General features: G+C 37.7%; 2 protein-coding genes across 2 annotated transcripts; both read right to left on the bottom strand.

Annotated features, from left to right (window-relative positions):
* Positions 1 to 243: 243 nt before the first annotated feature.
* Positions 244 to 6,128, bottom strand: LOC102231954 (C-C motif chemokine 17-like). Its single transcript, XM_005806404.3, has 5 exons — positions 5,952 to 6,128; positions 5,167 to 5,296; positions 3,570 to 3,717; positions 1,208 to 1,284; positions 244 to 1,102 (listed from the first exon to the last, which is right to left on the bottom strand). The coding sequence occupies exons 1-4, from the start codon at positions 6,013 to 6,015 to the stop codon at positions 1,246 to 1,248; spliced, it is 381 nt and encodes a 126-aa protein (XP_005806461.1). The 5' UTR covers positions 6,016 to 6,128; the 3' UTR covers positions 244 to 1,102; positions 1,208 to 1,245.
* Positions 6,129 to 15,678: 9,550 nt separating this feature from the next.
* On the bottom strand, positions 15,679 to 17,978 carry pole4 (DNA polymerase epsilon 4, accessory subunit). The gene is made up of 4 exons (XM_023340030.1): positions 17,602 to 17,978; positions 16,845 to 16,929; positions 16,076 to 16,117; positions 15,679 to 15,945 (listed from the first exon to the last, which is right to left on the bottom strand). Exons 1-4 carry the CDS (start codon positions 17,848 to 17,850, stop codon positions 15,932 to 15,934), a joined length of 390 nt encoding a protein of 129 aa, XP_023195798.1. The 5' UTR covers positions 17,851 to 17,978; the 3' UTR covers positions 15,679 to 15,931.
* Between the last annotated feature and the right edge of the window lie 1,533 nt (positions 17,979 to 19,511).

Genomic DNA, 19,511 nt, shown 5'->3' with positions numbered 1-19,511 from the left:
TTCTGCTTCTGTCGACATACTTGTGTTCTTTCAATTTAACCTGCTATTGCTTCACTCCTTGATTTTTGGATTGTGTTTTCAGCCTTGAGCTATATTGCTATAAATTATATTTTTATGTTATGACACGCCTGTTCTGCTTTTCTTGCCACCTCCCTTGCATTTGTCTTCATGACAAACATCAACATTGTATAATCTCTACATAAGACCACCCAGCCCCAACAAAATGCACGAAACCAGTTGTAGTTAATGTTTCAGATTAATTTATAAAATAATTCACTTGAGATACAGTGCATTCCTCTACGTTACAATGCTTGTGTGCTTTACACACAAGACAGCCCTCTAAGTTTTAACAGCCTTGTCATTTAATGAATCAACTCATGAGTGCTTTGGCATAGTTCATTGTCAAACTACTAATTTAAAAGATAAAAGTAAACTTAAGCCAAGTTAAATCTGATGATTTGTTGATACCGGTGGGTCAAAATCCAAAAGATCTACTTATATTTTACAAACAGTCAATATATAAAGTAGACAAAATGTGTTAAAAAGTATGTTAAAGCCCATGGAAATCATCACCTTGTGATTTTTTTCCATGCTGGCCTCAACAAAGACCTGTAAGCCTCAGTACAAATACTTCAAAAGAAAGCCAAAGGAGAAAAGAGCAAAGTGCAAGTTAATATTAAAAACATGTTTTTCAAATTTCTGCACACTCAGCTGATTTTGACAAAACCCCAACTACATCATTACATTATTTACGCAGTACGAGTCACAAATAAGCACAGAGTATATTGCAGATATAATATATGAATGTCAATGCTGTTTCACTGATCTCACATCAGCCACAAGTGTTTACACTATTTCAGAGGGCGATACTTTCAGGCAGGCTCTGGCAAATAACAGTATAAGCCATTAAATAAAAATTACTGCAGCTTATCTTACAATAATACTCTCCCTCTCACATATTGGGAATATTTTATTATACCATTTAAATAAGTATTGCTGCCCAGGTCTGGTCCCAAGGAGACGGATAGAGAGACACAAGATGACTGGAACGTCAGCGAGCGTCGCAGATTAAAGCCGACGAGCTGCTGAATGATTACTTGGCCTGCAAAGTAAGAGGAGAATTTAAAAGATTTTGGATTAGACATTAACATAATATGAGCTTTAAACTAATTTCAGTAAAACTTTATTAAACTTAGAGAAGCCTTACGTATGACTACGACTAACTCCACTGTTGATGGTGCTTCATCACTCCACATTCAGAACTGCCCAGTTGTCTTTTTTGTCCTGATCACAATAGTTGAAAACAATTGTAACAGGTGAGCAGATATATGAGAATCAAAACGGAGGAACAGTTGAGCTCAAAAATATTCATACCCAAGAAATACTTTCATTCAACCAAGAAAGATTTTTCACACTGGAAATCAGATAGACGTGCTCCAAAAAGCAAAAAAGCATCGTAAGAGAGGTAACACTGTTTTTATTTCAACAAAAATCAACATGTTAAATTATTTATACCATTCTCCATAAACAATCAGAGCATTGTTTTCATTGCTTTTCATTTGTTTTCATTTTATACTTGCTGACCAGCTTTTTGCATTGGTATTTGTGGCATTTAATCTTTCGGGATGAGCCTTAAACTTTTAATGTTGAGATGCATACTTGCCATCACCCTAATCTTTAGATTTTATGTCAGATTTGATTTTTGACTGTGGCGAGGTCACTGCAACATGTTAATAAAACATTCATTCAGATAAGACAAACTGGTAAAAGTAAAATCAGAATTTTCCAAGGGTATATGAATATCTTTTAGCTGAACTTTATTTACATTTTCACTCTGTATTTACGCTAAAGAGATACGATCAAGCGCGATGTCGCAGAAGATTTGCAGCAAAAGGGACAAATTCAGCTTACTGGGGTATTGTTGAAGGGTGAGATCTGGTTAACAGAAAGATTATTATTTGTCTGTCAGGCTCTGTCAGAGGAGACAGTGTAGGAAAGTGCACTGGAGAGGGTAAGGAAGTGCAGCTTAGATGGTAAAGTCGGAGACGCTCTCGGTAAAGGGCATCATTGAGGGGACACACATATCGGAAATCTGATAGATCCGTAAATAGCTTGAGCAGAAATGTCAAAAACAATATGTCATGAACACGTTACTTAGTAACGCGTAACTCTAATAACAGCATAATGACTGTTCCAGGACTGAACGCTTACTTTCTTATTTGCCTCTTGCATTTTTTTGGTCAAAATACATTTGGCTATTTCTCAAAAATCCATTTACATATGTTGACTGGCAATTGAACTGGTTCTGCCTCTTTCTAAAACCTTAAGTAAAAAACAGATATAGTAAAATAGGATTCAGCATTTTTAAACTCAATCCAGCAGTTTGACCAACAAAAATGAAGTCTATAAAACAAGCGCTGTACTTCGTGAACAACTCTACATCAGTGCAACAGTTTGCCCTACAAAATAAATAAAAATGATACTTTTTACATCTAACAGACACCTTACTGTAGCTCCTCACTGTTAACTCAGTCTCACTTTCCAGCCCTCCATTCAATAACTTACCAAACATGAGCCATGGCTCTCAAAAGATTGAAACACAGACTGAGGCAAGAAATCCAAAATGTTTTTTTTTTTCCTCCTGTCATTTTCAGCCACAAACATTTAATTAAAAATATCTACTGTTGTGCATTACTGCCTCTCACCTGCTGGTCTGCTCCTGTCTCTCCCTCTCTGCATCCTGATATCCCTGCATGGCATTCATGTATTTGCAGCAGACTGCAGTAATGTACAGTATCAGAATGTGAACTAACTAAAGAGTATGTTTTTGTTTTTTTATCATACAGAATGAGAATTTAAACAACTGATTTAAATTAAAATAAAAGCACGCAAGTGGAGGATTTCAAATTCAAATACTTTTCGCAAATGCGGTGAAATATTTGGGTAGGACAAATGCGCCTGTGCCCAATATTACCCTCCATTCTCCACCCAGAGGATGGAGGGTAATATTGCTCGCATTATTCCACCATTACTGGACGAGACTACAACAGAGATAAGGGTTAGATGTTGGGCTTGTATCTGTGTCACTATGTCAGAGAGACAGACTTAGATACTGTGTGTTAATAATTTGATCTAATCAAAGTGTATTTCACTTTAAACTGTTCTCTTGAAACCATGTCAGACTTTCAGAGTAATGTATCCCAAACCAGCAGACACTGGGGGCGGGGGGAGTTATTATTTTACAGCAGCACAATTAATCATTGCTTTTCTGTTTCATGTTTTACATTTTGTTTTAAATTTGCTTTTACAAATGTGACATTTGAAATTGAAATTGTGGTATTTTTAATTCCAGTGAGAATCTTATAGTGGCCCATGCCAAAATGGCATGCACACATTCAAGGTCTGATTTACAGATCTCCACTGCTTATTGGGCTTTTACAAACAGATTTCCCCTTGAAACATAAGGAGGCCTGCATTCAACTACAGCTGTATGCATGGGGAAGATAGTTGGCTCTGGTGAAAGATGTGGTTAGTGAGTAAAAGCAGCTGCAAGGACGTTCAAACCTAACCTCTGACATGGCGGGCAGGTTGTCGCGAGGAGGCAGCCACATTGTTCTGTGGTTCTTCAATCTCTGTCTCTGCAGAAGCTTCCTCAACAACCTCTTCACCTTACGATCTCTGGGGTCCGCACATTTCACTGCCTTCTTTGTGTAAAGTCTAGAGAGAGAATCATATTGCATTAAGCAGAACAGAATCTCTCACTTGGATCAACCCAACACTCAACAGATTTCAAACAAATTTGAAAGACGTAAGATCAGAAATATGTTTGTCAAGGATTAAAGAACAAACACGATTGGACATGGGAACAAAGTGATGAAAGTCCTGAGTTGGTAAATTAAGAATGTTCATATCGCTAGAGTCTTTTTGTATTTGATCACTTTAAAGCCACAAACGTCAGAGTGATTTATTGGCATTGTTGAGAAAGGCCAACACAGAGTACTGTGCAATTGTGAAAGAGATGATTTTTTACAAATACAAATCAGAAACCTGTCGTCTTCCATTGATCTCCTCTTAATACTTTGTCAAATCACCTTTTGCCACACTGTAGCTGCAAGTCAATTTGATTATGTCTGTACCACTTTTTCACATCTAAAAACTTTGATTTTTGTCCAATTTTTGCGTGAAGACCTTCTGGGAAAAGCAATTTTAACCTCTTATCAGAGTGAGCCTACATCCAAACCTCAAGATTTTTGCAGGTAATAAGTTTTCTTGCCCTGTATTCAACAACTCACCTACTGACCATCTTTCCTGCTGAAAAAAAGCATCTCTGCAGCATGATGCAGCCACCACCATGTGAAAGGCTTATTCAGGATTTTTAGTTTTTAAAACACATTCTGCATATTGGCCAAAAAGTTTAATTTTGGTCTTATCTAAGCTGAGCACAGTCTTCCACATGGTTGATGTGTTTTCCATGTGGTTTGTGGCAAACAAGACTTCTTATATTGTTCAATCAACACTTTTGTCTTTCCACTCCACAACAGGACAGACTTGAGGAGTGTTTGCGTTTGTCAGATTCTTCCACCTGAGCTGTGAATCTCTGCAGCTCCCCAATAATCGCCATGGACATGTTGGGGAAGAAATATAAACCTTCTTCTCAATTACTCACTACTTGAGTATTTGAGCATCATTTAAAATCTCAAGTACATTGAACAATTGTGGTTGTACAATAAAAAGGGGAATGAAAACTTTTACAAGGTGCCGTAAAAATATTTTGTGTGTGAGAAGACTTCTGTGTTTGTGTTAACTGGATCGTGTACAAAAGCAAACTCTCTTGCTACATCGGATTTCTGTGAACTGCTGGCAGCGATCGGTATCACAGTGTCGTTTACTTAACTAAACCCTGCTGTTCTGACTGAGTGACTGAATGCTGCGGGGCTCAGCTCGCCTGAAAGGTATTTTCAGACGGCTTGTTATTCCCACATATTTCCTCTTTTACTTCCCTGGCAATCACAGCAAGCAGCTCTGCCATAACAATTTGACCTGGAAAGAAGACAATGCCTCTCGGGCCATGCAGCCCTGCTCCGACGCTAACGAGAAGCATTTTTTCCATGCCTCCAAATTGCTCTGTGCTCTTAAGCTCCAGGAGTGGATAGCTGAAATACTTGCATGATGGCTTGTATGCTGCAGTCGGGCCCCTCCGTCTGCACCTCAAACCGCAGCACATCTTTGGTACGCACCTTACCCTGGGAGTACAGCATGCAACACTGGACATCCCTCTGCATCTGCACGCCTTTTCCTGGGAAACAGAAAACACACCTTAAAATATATTACGTACTACATCACAGCATCAACACAAAAAATGCAATTAAAAAAGTTTGGTAATAACCAAGAATCATCTTAATGTCAGCTACAGAATAATTCTGCATTATTTCCACATTATCTGTCCTAAAAATCATCCTCAGAGGAATGTCAGAGGAGATGCACTGGTTTACCCTGTTCAGTGTGAGAAATGAGTGGAAGTGAGATGAGGAGAGGGGGAGTGTGTGTTTGGCATCATGTCCCCTCATTCAAAGCCAATGTGTAAACAAAACAAAGTGAGATCTGAAACACTAGGAGCAATGTGAGCTGTAAAAAAAAAAAAAAACAATAGAAGGAAAGAGCTGTTTGCTATACCATGGGTGATGCCGAATCAGAGCATTTCCTAAGCTGTGTTTGATATAAGAGGCTGGCATGTTGCTCTGCATGCGTGTGATTTTCAGATGCTCATCCTGCGTTCTGCCCCTCTGTTTACATCCATGCCTACATCCTTGCTGCTGCCATGCCTCTTTCCCTCTTCTTTCCTTTTTTTGTGTTCGCCATCGCTCTGTTTGCCACCCTGTCCACCTGCAGGGTGCATGCAATACATGCAAGACGCAAAACACACAGATATTCAAAGGATAGCTGTGTCCTACCTTCTACAGATGCCAGGAAGATGACAGTGAGCGAGAGAACAGTCAGCGTCTGCAGCATGAACATGGTGAGACTGGCAGGGAGGAGAGGATAATCTACTCTTGTCACCTCTCCCTCTATGGCTGCCTCTTGTAGATAACTCCCTCCCTCTCTTTATACCTCCCTGCCCATCTCTCACTCACTCACTTTCACCACCTCTCTTTTTTCTCTCTTACCGTCCTTCCCTCCCACCCTCTGTTTATCCTTTCTCATGTCCTCGCTCAGGATGCCAAACCCAATTTGTTTGATTTGAGGCTTTAAATTCCTTTTTTCCTCCTCTGCTGCATGTTTTGCCTTAAGGACTGAATAGATTTCAAAAGAGTGATAAGAACAAATAGCAATGCTCATGCTATCACGTTAAATCACATTCCCTGTCCAGTTATTTAACAAGCAAATTGACAAAAAACAGGGTTCGTTGTCCAGATTTAAGATTTATTTAGGTTCGTTTGCACTTCTTATGTGTACTGATGTCATAATAATGTGTAATTATGCATTTTAAATATTGTTTACCAAACAAACAACTTCAGTGAGCGTATTTTTTAATCTGCACATTTTCTGTAAGCAGAATTTTACAGGTTCAAAAATGTACATACACCCCACCAATATTTGATTAAATGTCCCTTAGCAGGTTGCACCTTAATCATGAGCTTATAATAGCTTCTGGACTAATTCTGGCTGAGTCGTTTGCCACTTCAATTTGTTGGTATTTCATTAGTAAGACATGAGGGTTACAGGTTTGAATCCCAGCTGGGAGTTTGTATTTTGAGGTTGCACGTTCTCCCTGTGCAAGCAGCTTTACATCATTGTGGACTGAGGCAGTGGTGACTGAAAAAGAATTAGCTGCTCCCAGACCGACACCTTCAAGCTTGACTGGCCTCTGCAGCTGAAAAAAACGCACAAATTAAATACCTTCAGAGAACAGTTATGATTGGGGGGATAAAGAATGAGCTAATTTTCTAGAGTTGCACAGCTTGAAGGAGTCAGGTCTTTAAAACTAAACACACTGTAAGGGTATTTCAATATGTGCCACTAATAGCCTAATATTCTTCCAGTATAGAAGATATAAATTGTCTGTAATTTGTCTTTCTATGTCAAACCCTTTGCCTCTCATGGATAAAGAAACATTATGTTAATGTCTACATGTGTTCTCGGTTTTTCATGGTTCAGGCTCAGAGCTCATCTGTTTAGTTGGCTTCTTGGTGAAACCATTTCAAAAGCAGCCTTTGTCTTTCTTTTTTGCTCAATGTAGAGAGTACACCCAGACTCCCAGTCAGTCACTGTATGTTGCCATTCAAATGGAGGTTTCTCCTCTATTTCGAAGTCAAAATACAATATGTTTGGCTTTTGAATTGAACTGAATTAAGTTGAATTAAATTGAATTGAAGTGACTGCATGGTGGCACTGTTGGTAGTTCTGTCTCCTGGGGTCTTTCTGCATACGGGATCCCCTTCCTGTGCATGTGAACTTGCACAGCACAAAGTGGCAGGAATAATAAAGATTGAAGAGTAACATCCAGCTATTCAGCTTGCTCCAACCCAACTATTAGCCAATGGAAAGTTTGACACAACTGTGCATTCCAGTCAGAAAATTAACTCCCAGAACACGTTCAAACCAGCTGATACTGGGGTTCTGGAATGGCCTCAACTCTACTGAAAATGTACAAACTTTGGTTAAAATTTAGGTTTGTGCCTGGAAGCTCTCCTGTTTAAGCCAGATTTATGCCATGATTTTGTTTCAAAGAGCATGTAGTTAAAACTCTAAAGGATATTTATTAATATATTAGTGCGAGTGTGTGTTTATATTTGAACTTATCAAATTTTTACTTCTGCCACAGGTGTAAACTTCTGAGTGATGCTACAGCTAACAGAGCAAACCCTGAAGTCCAACATCAGTATGAAACTAATCTGAGCACACTGCCTTATTTCAAATGTTGGCCCATTCAGCACTAAAGTCACCAAATAAATGGAAAGTATTTTTATAACAAATGATACAGATGTTTGAATAACAGCTCAGTGCCAGAGCTCTACATCTTCTCCATTACTGCGCATAAATCATAATAAAGTTGGGACTTTGTTTCCATAATCAAACAGCACAAGAGTAACGTGGAGCTTCAACATGCCAGTAAAGTGTATTCATCTGCAGCCTGGCAGCTTCAATGGAAAGCAGGAGCGCAGCCTGATTACATGATAAAAACCAGAGGAAATAAAGTAACCCTGCATCTGTTTCCGATAAGAATTAATATGGTTAGTCTGTGCTGGGAAAAACAACAGAAACAGGTTACGAAAACATAACACATCCAACAACAGCAGAGTGAAAAATGATCAATCATAAAATCTCCCAAAGCATTATGGATGAAGAAATACTGCTGCACTAATTAAAGCGTTATAAATCAAAGCTGGAGGTGTAATTTGTCACATTAACAGATTACTTTCAATTTAAAAAATACTCCAGTGGGATGTGTTGTCCAATTTAAACAGGAGAAAATCACACTTTTTTAAATCAACCTTTTGACAGGTCCAGAAATAGATTTTAGCTATATGACTCAATCTGGTGATATACAGTAATGATATACATTCATATATTGTTTTACAGTCTTAAGATGCTCAGATAATAGTGAGAACTGGGTTTGTTCATTCTCTCACTGGTAATATCTGTATTTTTGTGCTTTTGTAATGTAACTTTTCAATAAATACATCAAATACTAAAAAATACTCCTGCAGGTTTGTTACAATACCATACATGCTCGACACCAGGACTTTTTTCACACATATCATGCGTTCCTATGGTCCTAATGGCATTTTTTTAATAAAGACAATTTTGAACATATTTGCTTTATTCCAGCATCATTCAACATTACTTCCTTTTATCCAACCATCCATTTCCATACCCATTAATACTTAGCTGACGTTTTGCTTCAATACACCATGCTCCAAATTATTATGCAAGTGATATTTTCTCAGTTATTCCTAAATGGTCAATGCAAATTATGGTCAGCATAATTTTCAAGTCATGAACTATTACAGTATAAATAAAATTTTACTGAACAAAGCTCCCCATGAGAACAGTATTTTTTCAAAAATAAAAAACTCGAAATGCACTGTTCCAAATTATTATGCACAGCAGATTTTATAAACATTTTATGGATTATAAAGTACTGCAAATGGTCATTCTTTGAATGTGCAGCATAAGTGGTCACATGTACTAAAATCAAAATCTATTTCAATCAAAAATATCTTAACAGACCGAGTTACATGTTAACATATGACCCCTTCTTTGATATCACCTGCACAATTCTTGCATCCATTGAACTTGTGAGTTTGTGGATAGTTTCTGCTTGAATTTCTTTGCAGGATGTCAGAATACCTTCCCAGAGCTACTGTTTTGATATGAACTGCATTCCACCTTCAGATCTTCTGCTTGAGGAAACGCCAAAGGTTCTCAATAGGGTTGAGGTCAGAGGAGGATGGTGACCACACCATGAGTTTCTCCCCTTTTATGCCGATTGCAGCCAATGACACAGTGGTATTCCTTGCATCATCAAATGGTGCATTGTCATGCATGAGGATGATTTTGCTACTGAAGGTACGGCTCTTCTTTTTGAACCATGAAAGAAAGTGATCAGTCAGAAAGTCCATATACTTTGCTGAGGTCATTTTCACACCTTCAGGGACTCTGAAGGGGCCGACCAATGATTCTCTCCTCATGATTTCGGCCCAAAGCATGACTCCACCACCTCCTTGATGACGTCACAGCTGTGTTGGGATGTGGTGGCCATCCACCACCAATCCACTACTGCGTCCATCATCCAGTCCAGTCATCAGTGAACAAGTCTGTTTGAAAATTAATCTTCATGTACAGCTGGGCCCACTGCGACCGTTTCTGCTTGTGAGCTCTGGTTAGGGGCCCAATAGTAGGTTCATGCACCACAAGCCTCTGGAGGATCCTCCACCTGGAGGTTCCAGAGGCACCAGCAGCTTCAAATAACTGTTTGCTGCTTTGTAAGGGCATTTTAACAGCTGCTCTCTTAATCCGATAAATTTGTCTAATAGAAACCTTCTTCATTATGCCTTTATCTGTACAAACCCATCTTTGTTCTGAATCAGCCACAAATATCTTCACAGTACGATGATAACACTTCAGTTTTCATTAAATATCTAATGTTTTCATACCTTGTCATACAGCACTACACTATCTGATAATTTTTGTCAGCAGAGAGATCCTTTCTCTTTCCCATATTGCTTGAAACCTGTGGCCTGCTTAATAATGTGGAACATCCTTCTTAAGTAGATTTCCTTTAATTGAGCTCACCAGACAAACTAATCAACCCAGCTCTCTGAAATTAATTATAGTGATTCAAAGAGCCCTGACACACAATACCATCTATAAATTTAATAGCCCAACAAAAAATTTAATCTTTATGACACTTAAATCCCATTTGCATAATAATTTGGAACACAGTGTATTTCCACATAATGGTCTTTCCTCATGATGGTTTCTATTTTGTGAAGAATAGAAACCATTCTATGGTTCAAAACCAGGAACAGTTTTGCACCAGGAACAGGAGGGACTGTTATTGGTGCAAAACAGGAGGGACTGTTTTGCACCAGTCCCTCCTGCAGAAAAACATCCCCACAGCATATTGAAGCATGTGCTTCAATATCTAGAACAGTGTTTTCAGGCTTGTTGGCGTCCCACCTTTTTCTCAAATGTAGTAATGGTTATTAAGGCCAAACAATTCCGTTTCAATTTCATGAAACGTCTAGGCATGTCTCCAAAAATTTAGATCTCTAACTATGACAGCACTTACAAATTGTAATCCATAAGATATTTTGCACCAAACACATTTAACTCTAGCAAATAGAACCCAAGTTCTATTTGCTAGAGATGACAAATAGTACTTTTTTACAGACTAAATTCCTTGTTATTTATGCTTGGTAATTTATCAGGATTATAAAGTATACTTTGCCAATAAAGTCAAAAAGTCTGTAACAAACCTTTTATGTTTGGTTAGAAATCCCTGCTTTCTTTTGTCTTGACTTCGCTTAAAAATATAAAACGTTTTCCGTAAGACAGCTGGTATGGATCCACAAATGAATTTTCTGGATTGCTATGAATAGACATCACTTTTACAACTTTTCAGTTTTATTTGTATTTAGGATTGCAGGATTGTAGTTCACAATTTCTGAATGGATTTACATGCCCAAACACAAGTAATTAGAAAAAAAATGCAAAACAAGAACACAAACATAACATGTCCTGGAGGGATGATCCTACACCAAGCCTCCACATTAGTGCAAACCACAATGGCCATCCAAGACAAAAGTTCACAGGGCAAATATTTATATGGAGATTCATCCAAACAAATCTCCACATAAAAATAAGAAACTGTTGGAGACCTAACAATCGAGTACCCTACCCAAAAATTTAAAAGCAATCTACATGTCACCTCAGTGATCATCAAAACATTTTCTATTATTTTGAAAACCAAACTTTTATCAGTATTGAGGTGAATGTTGCAGTATGAGTGTGCTACCCCTTTCATTTCTCCAAACATACAGTCACAAGAAAAGCCTACTTTATAATAAGCCTTACAGTGAATCGAAGAAACTAAAAGTCTCCCTTTTCTCTAAGTTTGTGTTCCGCTCATGAGGTCTTAGCTGCACTACAGTAATGTTATTTTGAGAACAGTCTCTGAGAAGTCACTTTAAGCTAATACTACACATTCTGTGGTTGCAAGGAAAATCACCTTTGGAGATAGCAATTTCTGATTTAACTTAACAAAGCGACATGTGGATGTTAGCAAGCAGCTTTGCTGGCAGAGGACACATAAACACTAAAACCTTAGCGATACATTTTCTTATCAGAAAACATTTATACTTCCCTGCAATCCTCACCTGCAGAAAGAAAATGCCTCTCTAAGGTAGTGGCTGATGCCATTTCTTCTTGGTATTGTGTTAACACACTCTTGAATGAAAACGTTTAATGCCTTTGTGAGGCTTGAGGGGAAAAAACTGTCCAGACATGAAGGCAACCATATGCCCTTAAGGAATTCAAGGTATGAAAATATGCAGTCTGTGCTGAGGGGTGCGGCTGGCGTAAAAGCGTGCACTATGTATACATATGGGTATATGTGAGCGTGTGTGCATGATGGGTGTGGGTTAAAGAATTTGACCCAAGAAATCAGGTTGGAACCTAAACTGCACAAACATACCTTTCTCATGACTACAGGCCTGCCTGTGAGCCAGATACATCTTTCTGTTTATCTTTGCCCTGATTAAAATATCTGTCGTGCTGAGCCACAAATATGGTGAATCACAAATAAAGAACAACCCCAGGAGCGATGGGAAGGATATTTAATGCTTCCCTCACTCGGGGAAACATTATCCGGGGATGTAAGGAGGGATGTTGTGCCCTCCTGGAGTTGATGGAAAGTTTGGCCCGCTGAGCTGGACGTGCAGCCTCACAGACTCTTAATGTACCTGAAACGGATTACTGACGGATAAAATGCAGGGGGGGAATAGTTGACATACTCTTTAAATGAAGGCAAACAGACAAAAAGCTTTGTGGAATGCAGAAGCCTAAAAACATCTTTTTAATTATTTTTGTGCTAAAGGAATTTATTTAATAAATTTTTTTTAAATAATGGTTCAAATGCACTAATTTAGATATGTTACGTTTGTGTATAAATATGTGTATTGCAAAGTTGCAAGACACAAATCAGTAGGTTACGACACACTTCACTATTGTTGTCACTGGTAACATTTTTAATTAAAATCATTTCATTTGTTGTAACATAATCTAATGCTGAGTTTTTTGACTACCTTGGAGTAGAGAAAGACAGTATACAACAAAATGAAGTGTTTATTGCTTTTTTGAGGTTTTCTTACACAGAATTTTTGGACCCTCAAGCAATTTTTAGTTAATAAATGTACATTTTATAGGAACTTTTACGTATTATTAAAGGAAATAGTGACTTGGTAAAAAAAAAAAAATTTAAAGGTGTGAAATAATCAGAAATTATACATTTAAATTTGTTTCTGAATGTTTCAGTGTGAGACTTTTAAGGCATTTTAAACATTTCCATAAACCAAAGAGTTTGCTGTATATCATGGTAGTTATATAAAGAATTTACAGTCAGGAAAGCCTCAGAGCTGCTGGAAAAGCCATGAACTCTCAGTCCCATGACAGTTTACTATTTGATTGCAACAAAGTACAGATTTCGCTCATTTTTTTTTTTTTACTGGAAAAAATGTTAAAACGATATCTGTCTTATAGGTCCAGATGAAGACAGATATGGAGTTGGTTGTTTTATTTTATTTATTTATTTATGAAATAAATTGGCTTTTTTCTTTTGTCTGTCAGTCGTTTGAAAAATTTATCAACTGAATATGAATATTTTTATAAGCAAGGCCACATGTTCAGCACTAAATCCATCATGACTTGGAGACTTGAATGAATGACTCGTGTACCTTATTTTAATAGAGATGTTCAGCATTGAATTTTTCGCATTTTTTTTTTTTTTACTGTGAAAATAAAGCACTGCCCAGTCCTTCATCATGTGAGGACTGGGCAGTGTGAGGATAAAGAGCTGTGTGCATTCCTCTGCAGGGAGTAGACTGTTGTTCTCCTGAAACCAAACAGCTGAGCTTCCCATCACTCCGCTTCACTGCCCCCTGAAACACTAGACCCTGAAAAATCACCTTAAACACACTGAGGAATTTATTTTAGAAATCTCCACCACAAACATGTTTCAGGGTCTCGACTGAGCCTGGAGTCTGAAACTAGAGACGTTTCTATGTGTTTTACAAGTGCTGCCTGGAAGAACAGCACACATCTCAGATCTGGAGAGGCTCTCGTACATTCCTGGTGCGATGTGATTTTCCCAGTGTCACGGTGCAGAGGGAGAAATTCGAACCTCAGTATTTCTTCGTGGGCTTGCTTTATGTACTTTATGTGCAGCCAAGAAACAAAAGGAGAGAAGAACCAGCCAGCTCTCCTGACATGGCACACAGTCATGTAAAATAAAGTATCCCTAATTTTGTCTCAATAAGTGATTAGATGTATTTTGTTCCTAATTCTTCTTTTTAATTGTTCCACTAACAGGTTTTTTTTCCTGTTCCAGTTCTCAAGCTCACCAGAACTGTGATTGTTTTAAAGAAAGATGAATTTTTAACATCATGTAGCCTAAATCCAAGCTGGTCTGAATAAATGAGTCTTTAGCTGCTTTTTAAAAGAATCTGCAGAATGAAGACAGTCAAAAGATTGAGGCAATGCAATCTACAACTCCAAAGGATTTATTATCCCCTCTGGTCTTAATAAAAAGTATTTGTGAAACCACTAATTAAGCTGTTAAGCAAAGTTTAAGGTTTTGCATGGCTAGCTTACACAGAGAGTGAGGTTTGAAAATCTCTTTAGGTCCTGTATTATTATTTTTCACCTTTTTCAAATTCAGTCTAAAGTTTTTACTTGGATTTCTGTATTTTCTTCTTTAATTCTTCACCATTTCAGAAAGGCTTTTCTTAACTGTCATTAAAGTTGACGACAGCTTAGGAATCGGATAGTAAGATTTCTAGGTAGGAGGACAATGTTGTGTCAGTATCAAATCGACAACTTTACAGTGAAGGTATTGTAAATTGTAACTTTTGGCACTTTTTGTAGCCTGTCAGAAAGATACAATTTGTTCACACATTTCTATGGTACTTTTCAGGACACTCAAAGACTCTTGCTCTTGCTTTAGTTGAATATTTGAAAAACAAATATTTCAAACCCCTACAATCATATCAACATTTGTTGGACATGTTTATAATTAATTAGAAAAATTATGTAGCAAAAATGCATAACCAACTTGTCACGATGTTTACCAAAGTATTGGTGTCTGGGGTGAATGTTGATTTGTCATTTCCCCACTGTTTGATAACTCAAATATTTTCTTAAAAATAATTTTAAAAGATTGAAAAAAAAAGGATTTCTACATACCATAAAGTCTGAACATACCTCACCGGAGGGTCTGAATGCCAGCTGATATGACATTTTGTATTAGATGTTGGTTTAGTGGCATACAGGAGGATAAGAAAAAAAAACTAGACTAGAGCCAATAAGCTGCTGGCCACCAGCTGGAATAATTAACATATCGTCAGACTGGGATGAAATAATAAAGAAGAACCTGTTCTAGCTGATCAAACATCCACAAAAAGAAGGGGGCTGCACAGTGGTTCAGTTGGTAGTACTGTTGCCTTGCAGCAAGAAGGTCCTGGGTTTGATTCCCACATGTTGAATGTTCTCCCTGTGCATGCGTGTCTTTCAGGGTACTCCGTCTTCCTCCCACAGTCCAAAAACATGACTGTTAGGTTAATTGGTCTCTCTAAATTCTCCCTAAGTGTGTGTGTGCATGGTTGTGGGTCCTGTATGTCTCTGTGTTGCTCTGCGACAGACTGGCGACCTGTCCAGGATGTACCCTGCCTCTCGCCCGAAACGTTAGCTGGAGATAGGCACCAGCACCCCTCCTGACCCCATTAGGGACAAGTGTTAGAAAATGGATGGAGGAATAAAAAAATAATAATTTTTTGTGCTTGCCAACTCGGTTCTGAGATTGTTCCTTGACAGCAGCAGGTCAACTTTATGTTAAGCTGTGATTTCAGCTTAGCATGAAAGAAACAGGGGAGATACAGAAATCTGATGCAGACAAACAAATGCTGTTTAAAACATAAAATTTATTTCAATGTATGGTAGAATTACCCAGATATTTACAGAAGAATATACACATTATATTCTTAAAAGAAAATCCAAAGGGATCAGCTATATATAAAAGCTGTCAATAAACACTGAATGTGTGAGTTTGATTCAGAAACGTCCCAGAGAGATTTATCGACAGCTGCTTCTGCAAAGGAAGGTTCTTGTATGATGGCAGAAATGACGTCTGCTCACTGGTCTCGCAAAGGACTCGTTAATCTAGCGTACCTGCAGAGAAAACAGGAGAGGGTGTCTCTAATTTATGGAGTTAGGATAGTGCTCAAATTACACTGATGAAAGGTAAATAACTAAAATCTGAGCGCTATGCTGATTTGTGTATTGTCTGAACAAGGCTTACCTTCTAGGAAAGCAAACTCATCTATGGCCTCAATAGCATTGTCTGTGAACAAAAATACAGCCATGTTTTAACATTTTCATCACTGATATCAGTCTACTACATCCTATAATATTGTTGATAAAAAACACCAGAGCTGCTTAAAATGCATAAATATGTACCAATCATCTACAAGCTACATTTAAAATATAAAATGAAAACTGCAGTTGTGGAGAAACCAAATTATTTACAACGACAGACATTTTGAATGAGCAATATTAGGTGTCTGGTATTGATTTCATCCTATTTAACCAGAAAATTGAGATATAGACATAATATTCTGCCAGGTTCCATAATGTCATACAATAGAATAATCTTCTGATTTTTTTCGATAGTTTTCCCATTATATCCCAGAGTTCTCGTGACACTGAGCCTCCGTTTCCCGCCGTTGTTTTTGAGATTTTCCCTTTAATCACTGAAGCTGGATAGATATCAACTACGATAAATAAACAAAGCTAGAGCTCTTTGAGATTGGAGTGAAAGAGTTTGCTTAAAGAGTAGATAATGACATAATTCTACAAACATAATAAGAACCTTAATTGAAAAGCATAGAGGGTGGTTGTATCAGGCCCACACTGCCTCTGTCACAGACTGCATGAATTGTAAAAAGCATCTTTAAGAGTAAATTATCGTTTATATGTAAAATCAACATACTTCACAAATTTCAGTTTCACTGATGTGCTAAATATCTCATACTATACTGTAGTAGCTTATGTAACGTAACAAGACTTACCCAAGTCTTTTCTTTGTAATGTTTTCCTCTTTCCTTGCTGGGCGTACACAAGAGCATCTTTGGCAATCATCTCAACAAACAATTCCTATGAGATATGAAAAAATGTAAATAAATATTTAATATTTCATTTTATACATGAAATGAACATTTTATGCTTATCCAAACAATTAATTTATTTAGAATTTATGTCTATCTTCCTTATTCAGACCAAATTCTTACTGTAGTATTGTTCTCCCTGTACTATTCCAAAAACAAATAATCAGATTGAGAAAAACTAAAGAGTAGATGAGAAATTATAGCAATAAACATAAGCTATTTTTACAGGTTTATTTTACAGCTGCATGTGCTGTAGTTCTTTCCTTTTGTATCTGTTTCAACCACACTTTTTCCTTCCACTCAACTTCCCTTTACTATGCATACAAAACACTGAAGAAGCAGCTTCTTTAGTAATGAGCTCCTCCTTGCAGGTGAAGTCAATGCCTATGTGCTGAACAGTCCATTCATTTGTCTTATCCACTGAGGAACACTTCTGTATTAATATTATTGCTTCTTATCCTTATGTAAAGGAAAATTTGACTGAATCGTGGGTTTTCATTAGATGGAAGCCATAATAGTCAAAATTAGCTAAATAAAATGCTTGAAATTCATCAGGCTGTGTGAACGTCATTTGTATGACATAATAAAATCAACAGCAACGCTTCCATAAATCCTTGGTAATGATGCGACTGCTCTCTATTCCCTGCATCTGTGACTGTACCGTGGCTTTAGCGATGATGAACACGGACTCTTGGCTGGCGAGGGACACGTCTGGGTCGGTCTTCATCAGAGCTTTGATGCGGGCCAGCGGGAGTTTGGAGAGGCGGCTGTGAGGCACCGCGGGCCCGGTGGAGCCTGTCTGCGGCTGCTGGCTCTTCTCCTCCACCGCCGCCCCGCGGTTCTCCTCTTCAGTCCCGCACCGCGCAGAGTCCTGCTCCGCTGGGACAGGCGCTTCTACAGTAGCTGCCATTCTATACAGGTGATCGTAACTTTATTTCTCTTAAACTCCACTCAGCTGTGAAAGTGTGTATTCATGTCAAAACACAAACATCTCCAGCAGCAGCGCGCCAGCATGTGCTTCCGGCTTGTTGGTGAATTACCTCTGCTTATTGGTCCGTCAGCTCAGGCACCGCCAACAAATACTCGTTTCTGATTGGACAGCTGTGAGTTAGCGCAAGGCTATTGGCTGGAATGAAATGTCCTTCAAGCCACGTTACCGCCACCGAAGATTCAGATGGACATGCTGCAGTAATGTCGAGATTCAGACTTTGTTGTATGAATATGGCGATATATTTTAATTTTATAATGGTAAGATTAAATGTTCAGTGGCTATAGAAATTTTGAACGTACATATGAAGAAAATTTGTTAAAGTCACTTCACGGTTTACCCACTAGAGGGCAGCAAAAATCAACGAAAGCTATAAAGTAGTACTTGTTTACGCCGCTGAAGTAGATAGCAGCAAACACACAAGAGCACGCAAATAAAAATACTAAGCGAGATGTAATTTGGGATGTTATTCTAATAATTGTTAATTATCTCCATTATATACCTGTGCCAATATCATTGTGACAAAGACAAACAATAAATTACCACAACCATTTGTCTACTTATTTTATTTTGTTAGTTTGTTATGTAATAGCCTGTGCAGTTTCTTGTTAAAGTATTTAGTGTAAAACTTATTTTCATCATGCCACGTGATAAAAAGAACGTGGCATTCACCTATGGTGGTGAAGGTTCTTATGGTGGTGAACTTTCACCACCATAAGATAGTAGTGAACTGGAGAGAATCTTTTTATACATTATTTTACCTTTTGCAAAGGAAAATATGAAAATATGATCTGACAATTTTTCACATCCAGATATATTTTCCATATTTCTTTGCAAATAACTCAAGCTCAGTTCACCACTTGTAAGGATCAGTTTTTAAACGTTATCAATTGGACGTAGGTCTGGGCTTGCTGCAATCTAAACAATTTCGTTTTAGTTCTTGTTGTATGTTTAGGGCTGCTGTACTGCTGGAAGGTGAACCTTCACCACCGTCTCATCTTTTGCAGGTGCAATAGATTTTCTTTCAGGACTGTTCCAGATTTAGCTCCATCCATTTTCCATTAATTCTTAAACCAGCTTTGCAAATAGTGCTTTGCATGTAGGCCACACAGCTGGATTTATGCAGAGTTTAAATTACACTAAGGTTGACTCAGCTGTGTTCCCTAAATATTAGGAAGTCAACAATATTATGCAGTCTGCCTTTTATACAGCTGTAAAATGTTTTTTTAAATTGTCTTTAATTTAAACAACAAGGTTATTGTTGGAAAGAGAGCTAAAATAGAGCGAGGTAAAAATAACTGAAATAAAAAATATAATTCAGTTCACCAGTATACACTTGGTATGCTGCTTTTATTTCAGAAGTCAGAATATTCAGTGTTGTGTAATCAAAGTTAAGTGCATTCCCATTGCCAGCTGGGAAAACAGTATAACAATAACAATACATATTTTTTTTTACTCTTTTTGCACAAACAATAAAATATATTTTACTACAAAAAATTGCTCAGTGTTATCACTGGCAACTTTTAATACGTTTATTTATGTGGTAGTAATATTAGAGTTTGAGATCTGCAGTTGTTGCAGTT

The sequence above is a fragment of the Xiphophorus maculatus genome, chromosome 9 (assembly GCF_002775205.1).
Source record: "Xiphophorus maculatus strain JP 163 A chromosome 9, X_maculatus-5.0-male, whole genome shotgun sequence".
NCBI lineage: Eukaryota > Metazoa > Chordata > Actinopteri > Cyprinodontiformes > Poeciliidae > Xiphophorus > Xiphophorus maculatus.
This window is presented reverse-complemented; position numbering and strand designations above follow the sequence as displayed.

Excerpts from the sequence above, each read along its gene's own strand:
- LOC102231954 (XM_005806404.3), bottom strand. The coding sequence starts at position 6,015 with ATGTTCATGCTGCAGACGCTGACTGTTCTCTCGCTCACTGTCATCTTC. Across the intron at positions 3,718-5,166 it reads TGCAGCATACAAGCCATCAT|ACTTTACACAAAGAAGGCAG; the intron begins GCAAGTATTTCA and ends TTCTCTCTCTAG. Across the intron at positions 1,285-3,569 it reads ACCTGCCCGCCATGTCAGAG|GACAAAAAAGACAACTGGGC; the intron begins GTTAGGTTTGAA and ends TATTGTGATCAG.
- pole4 (XM_023340030.1), bottom strand. The coding sequence starts at position 17,850 with ATGGCAGCTACTGTAGAAGCGCCTGTCCCAGCGGAGCAGGACTCTGCG. Across the intron at positions 16,930-17,601 it reads TCATCATCGCTAAAGCCACG|GAATTGTTTGTTGAGATGAT; the intron begins GTACAGTCACAG and ends CATATCTCATAG. Across the intron at positions 16,118-16,844 it reads ATTACAAAGAAAAGACTTGG|ACAATGCTATTGAGGCCATA; the intron begins GTAAGTCTTGTT and ends TTTTGTTCACAG.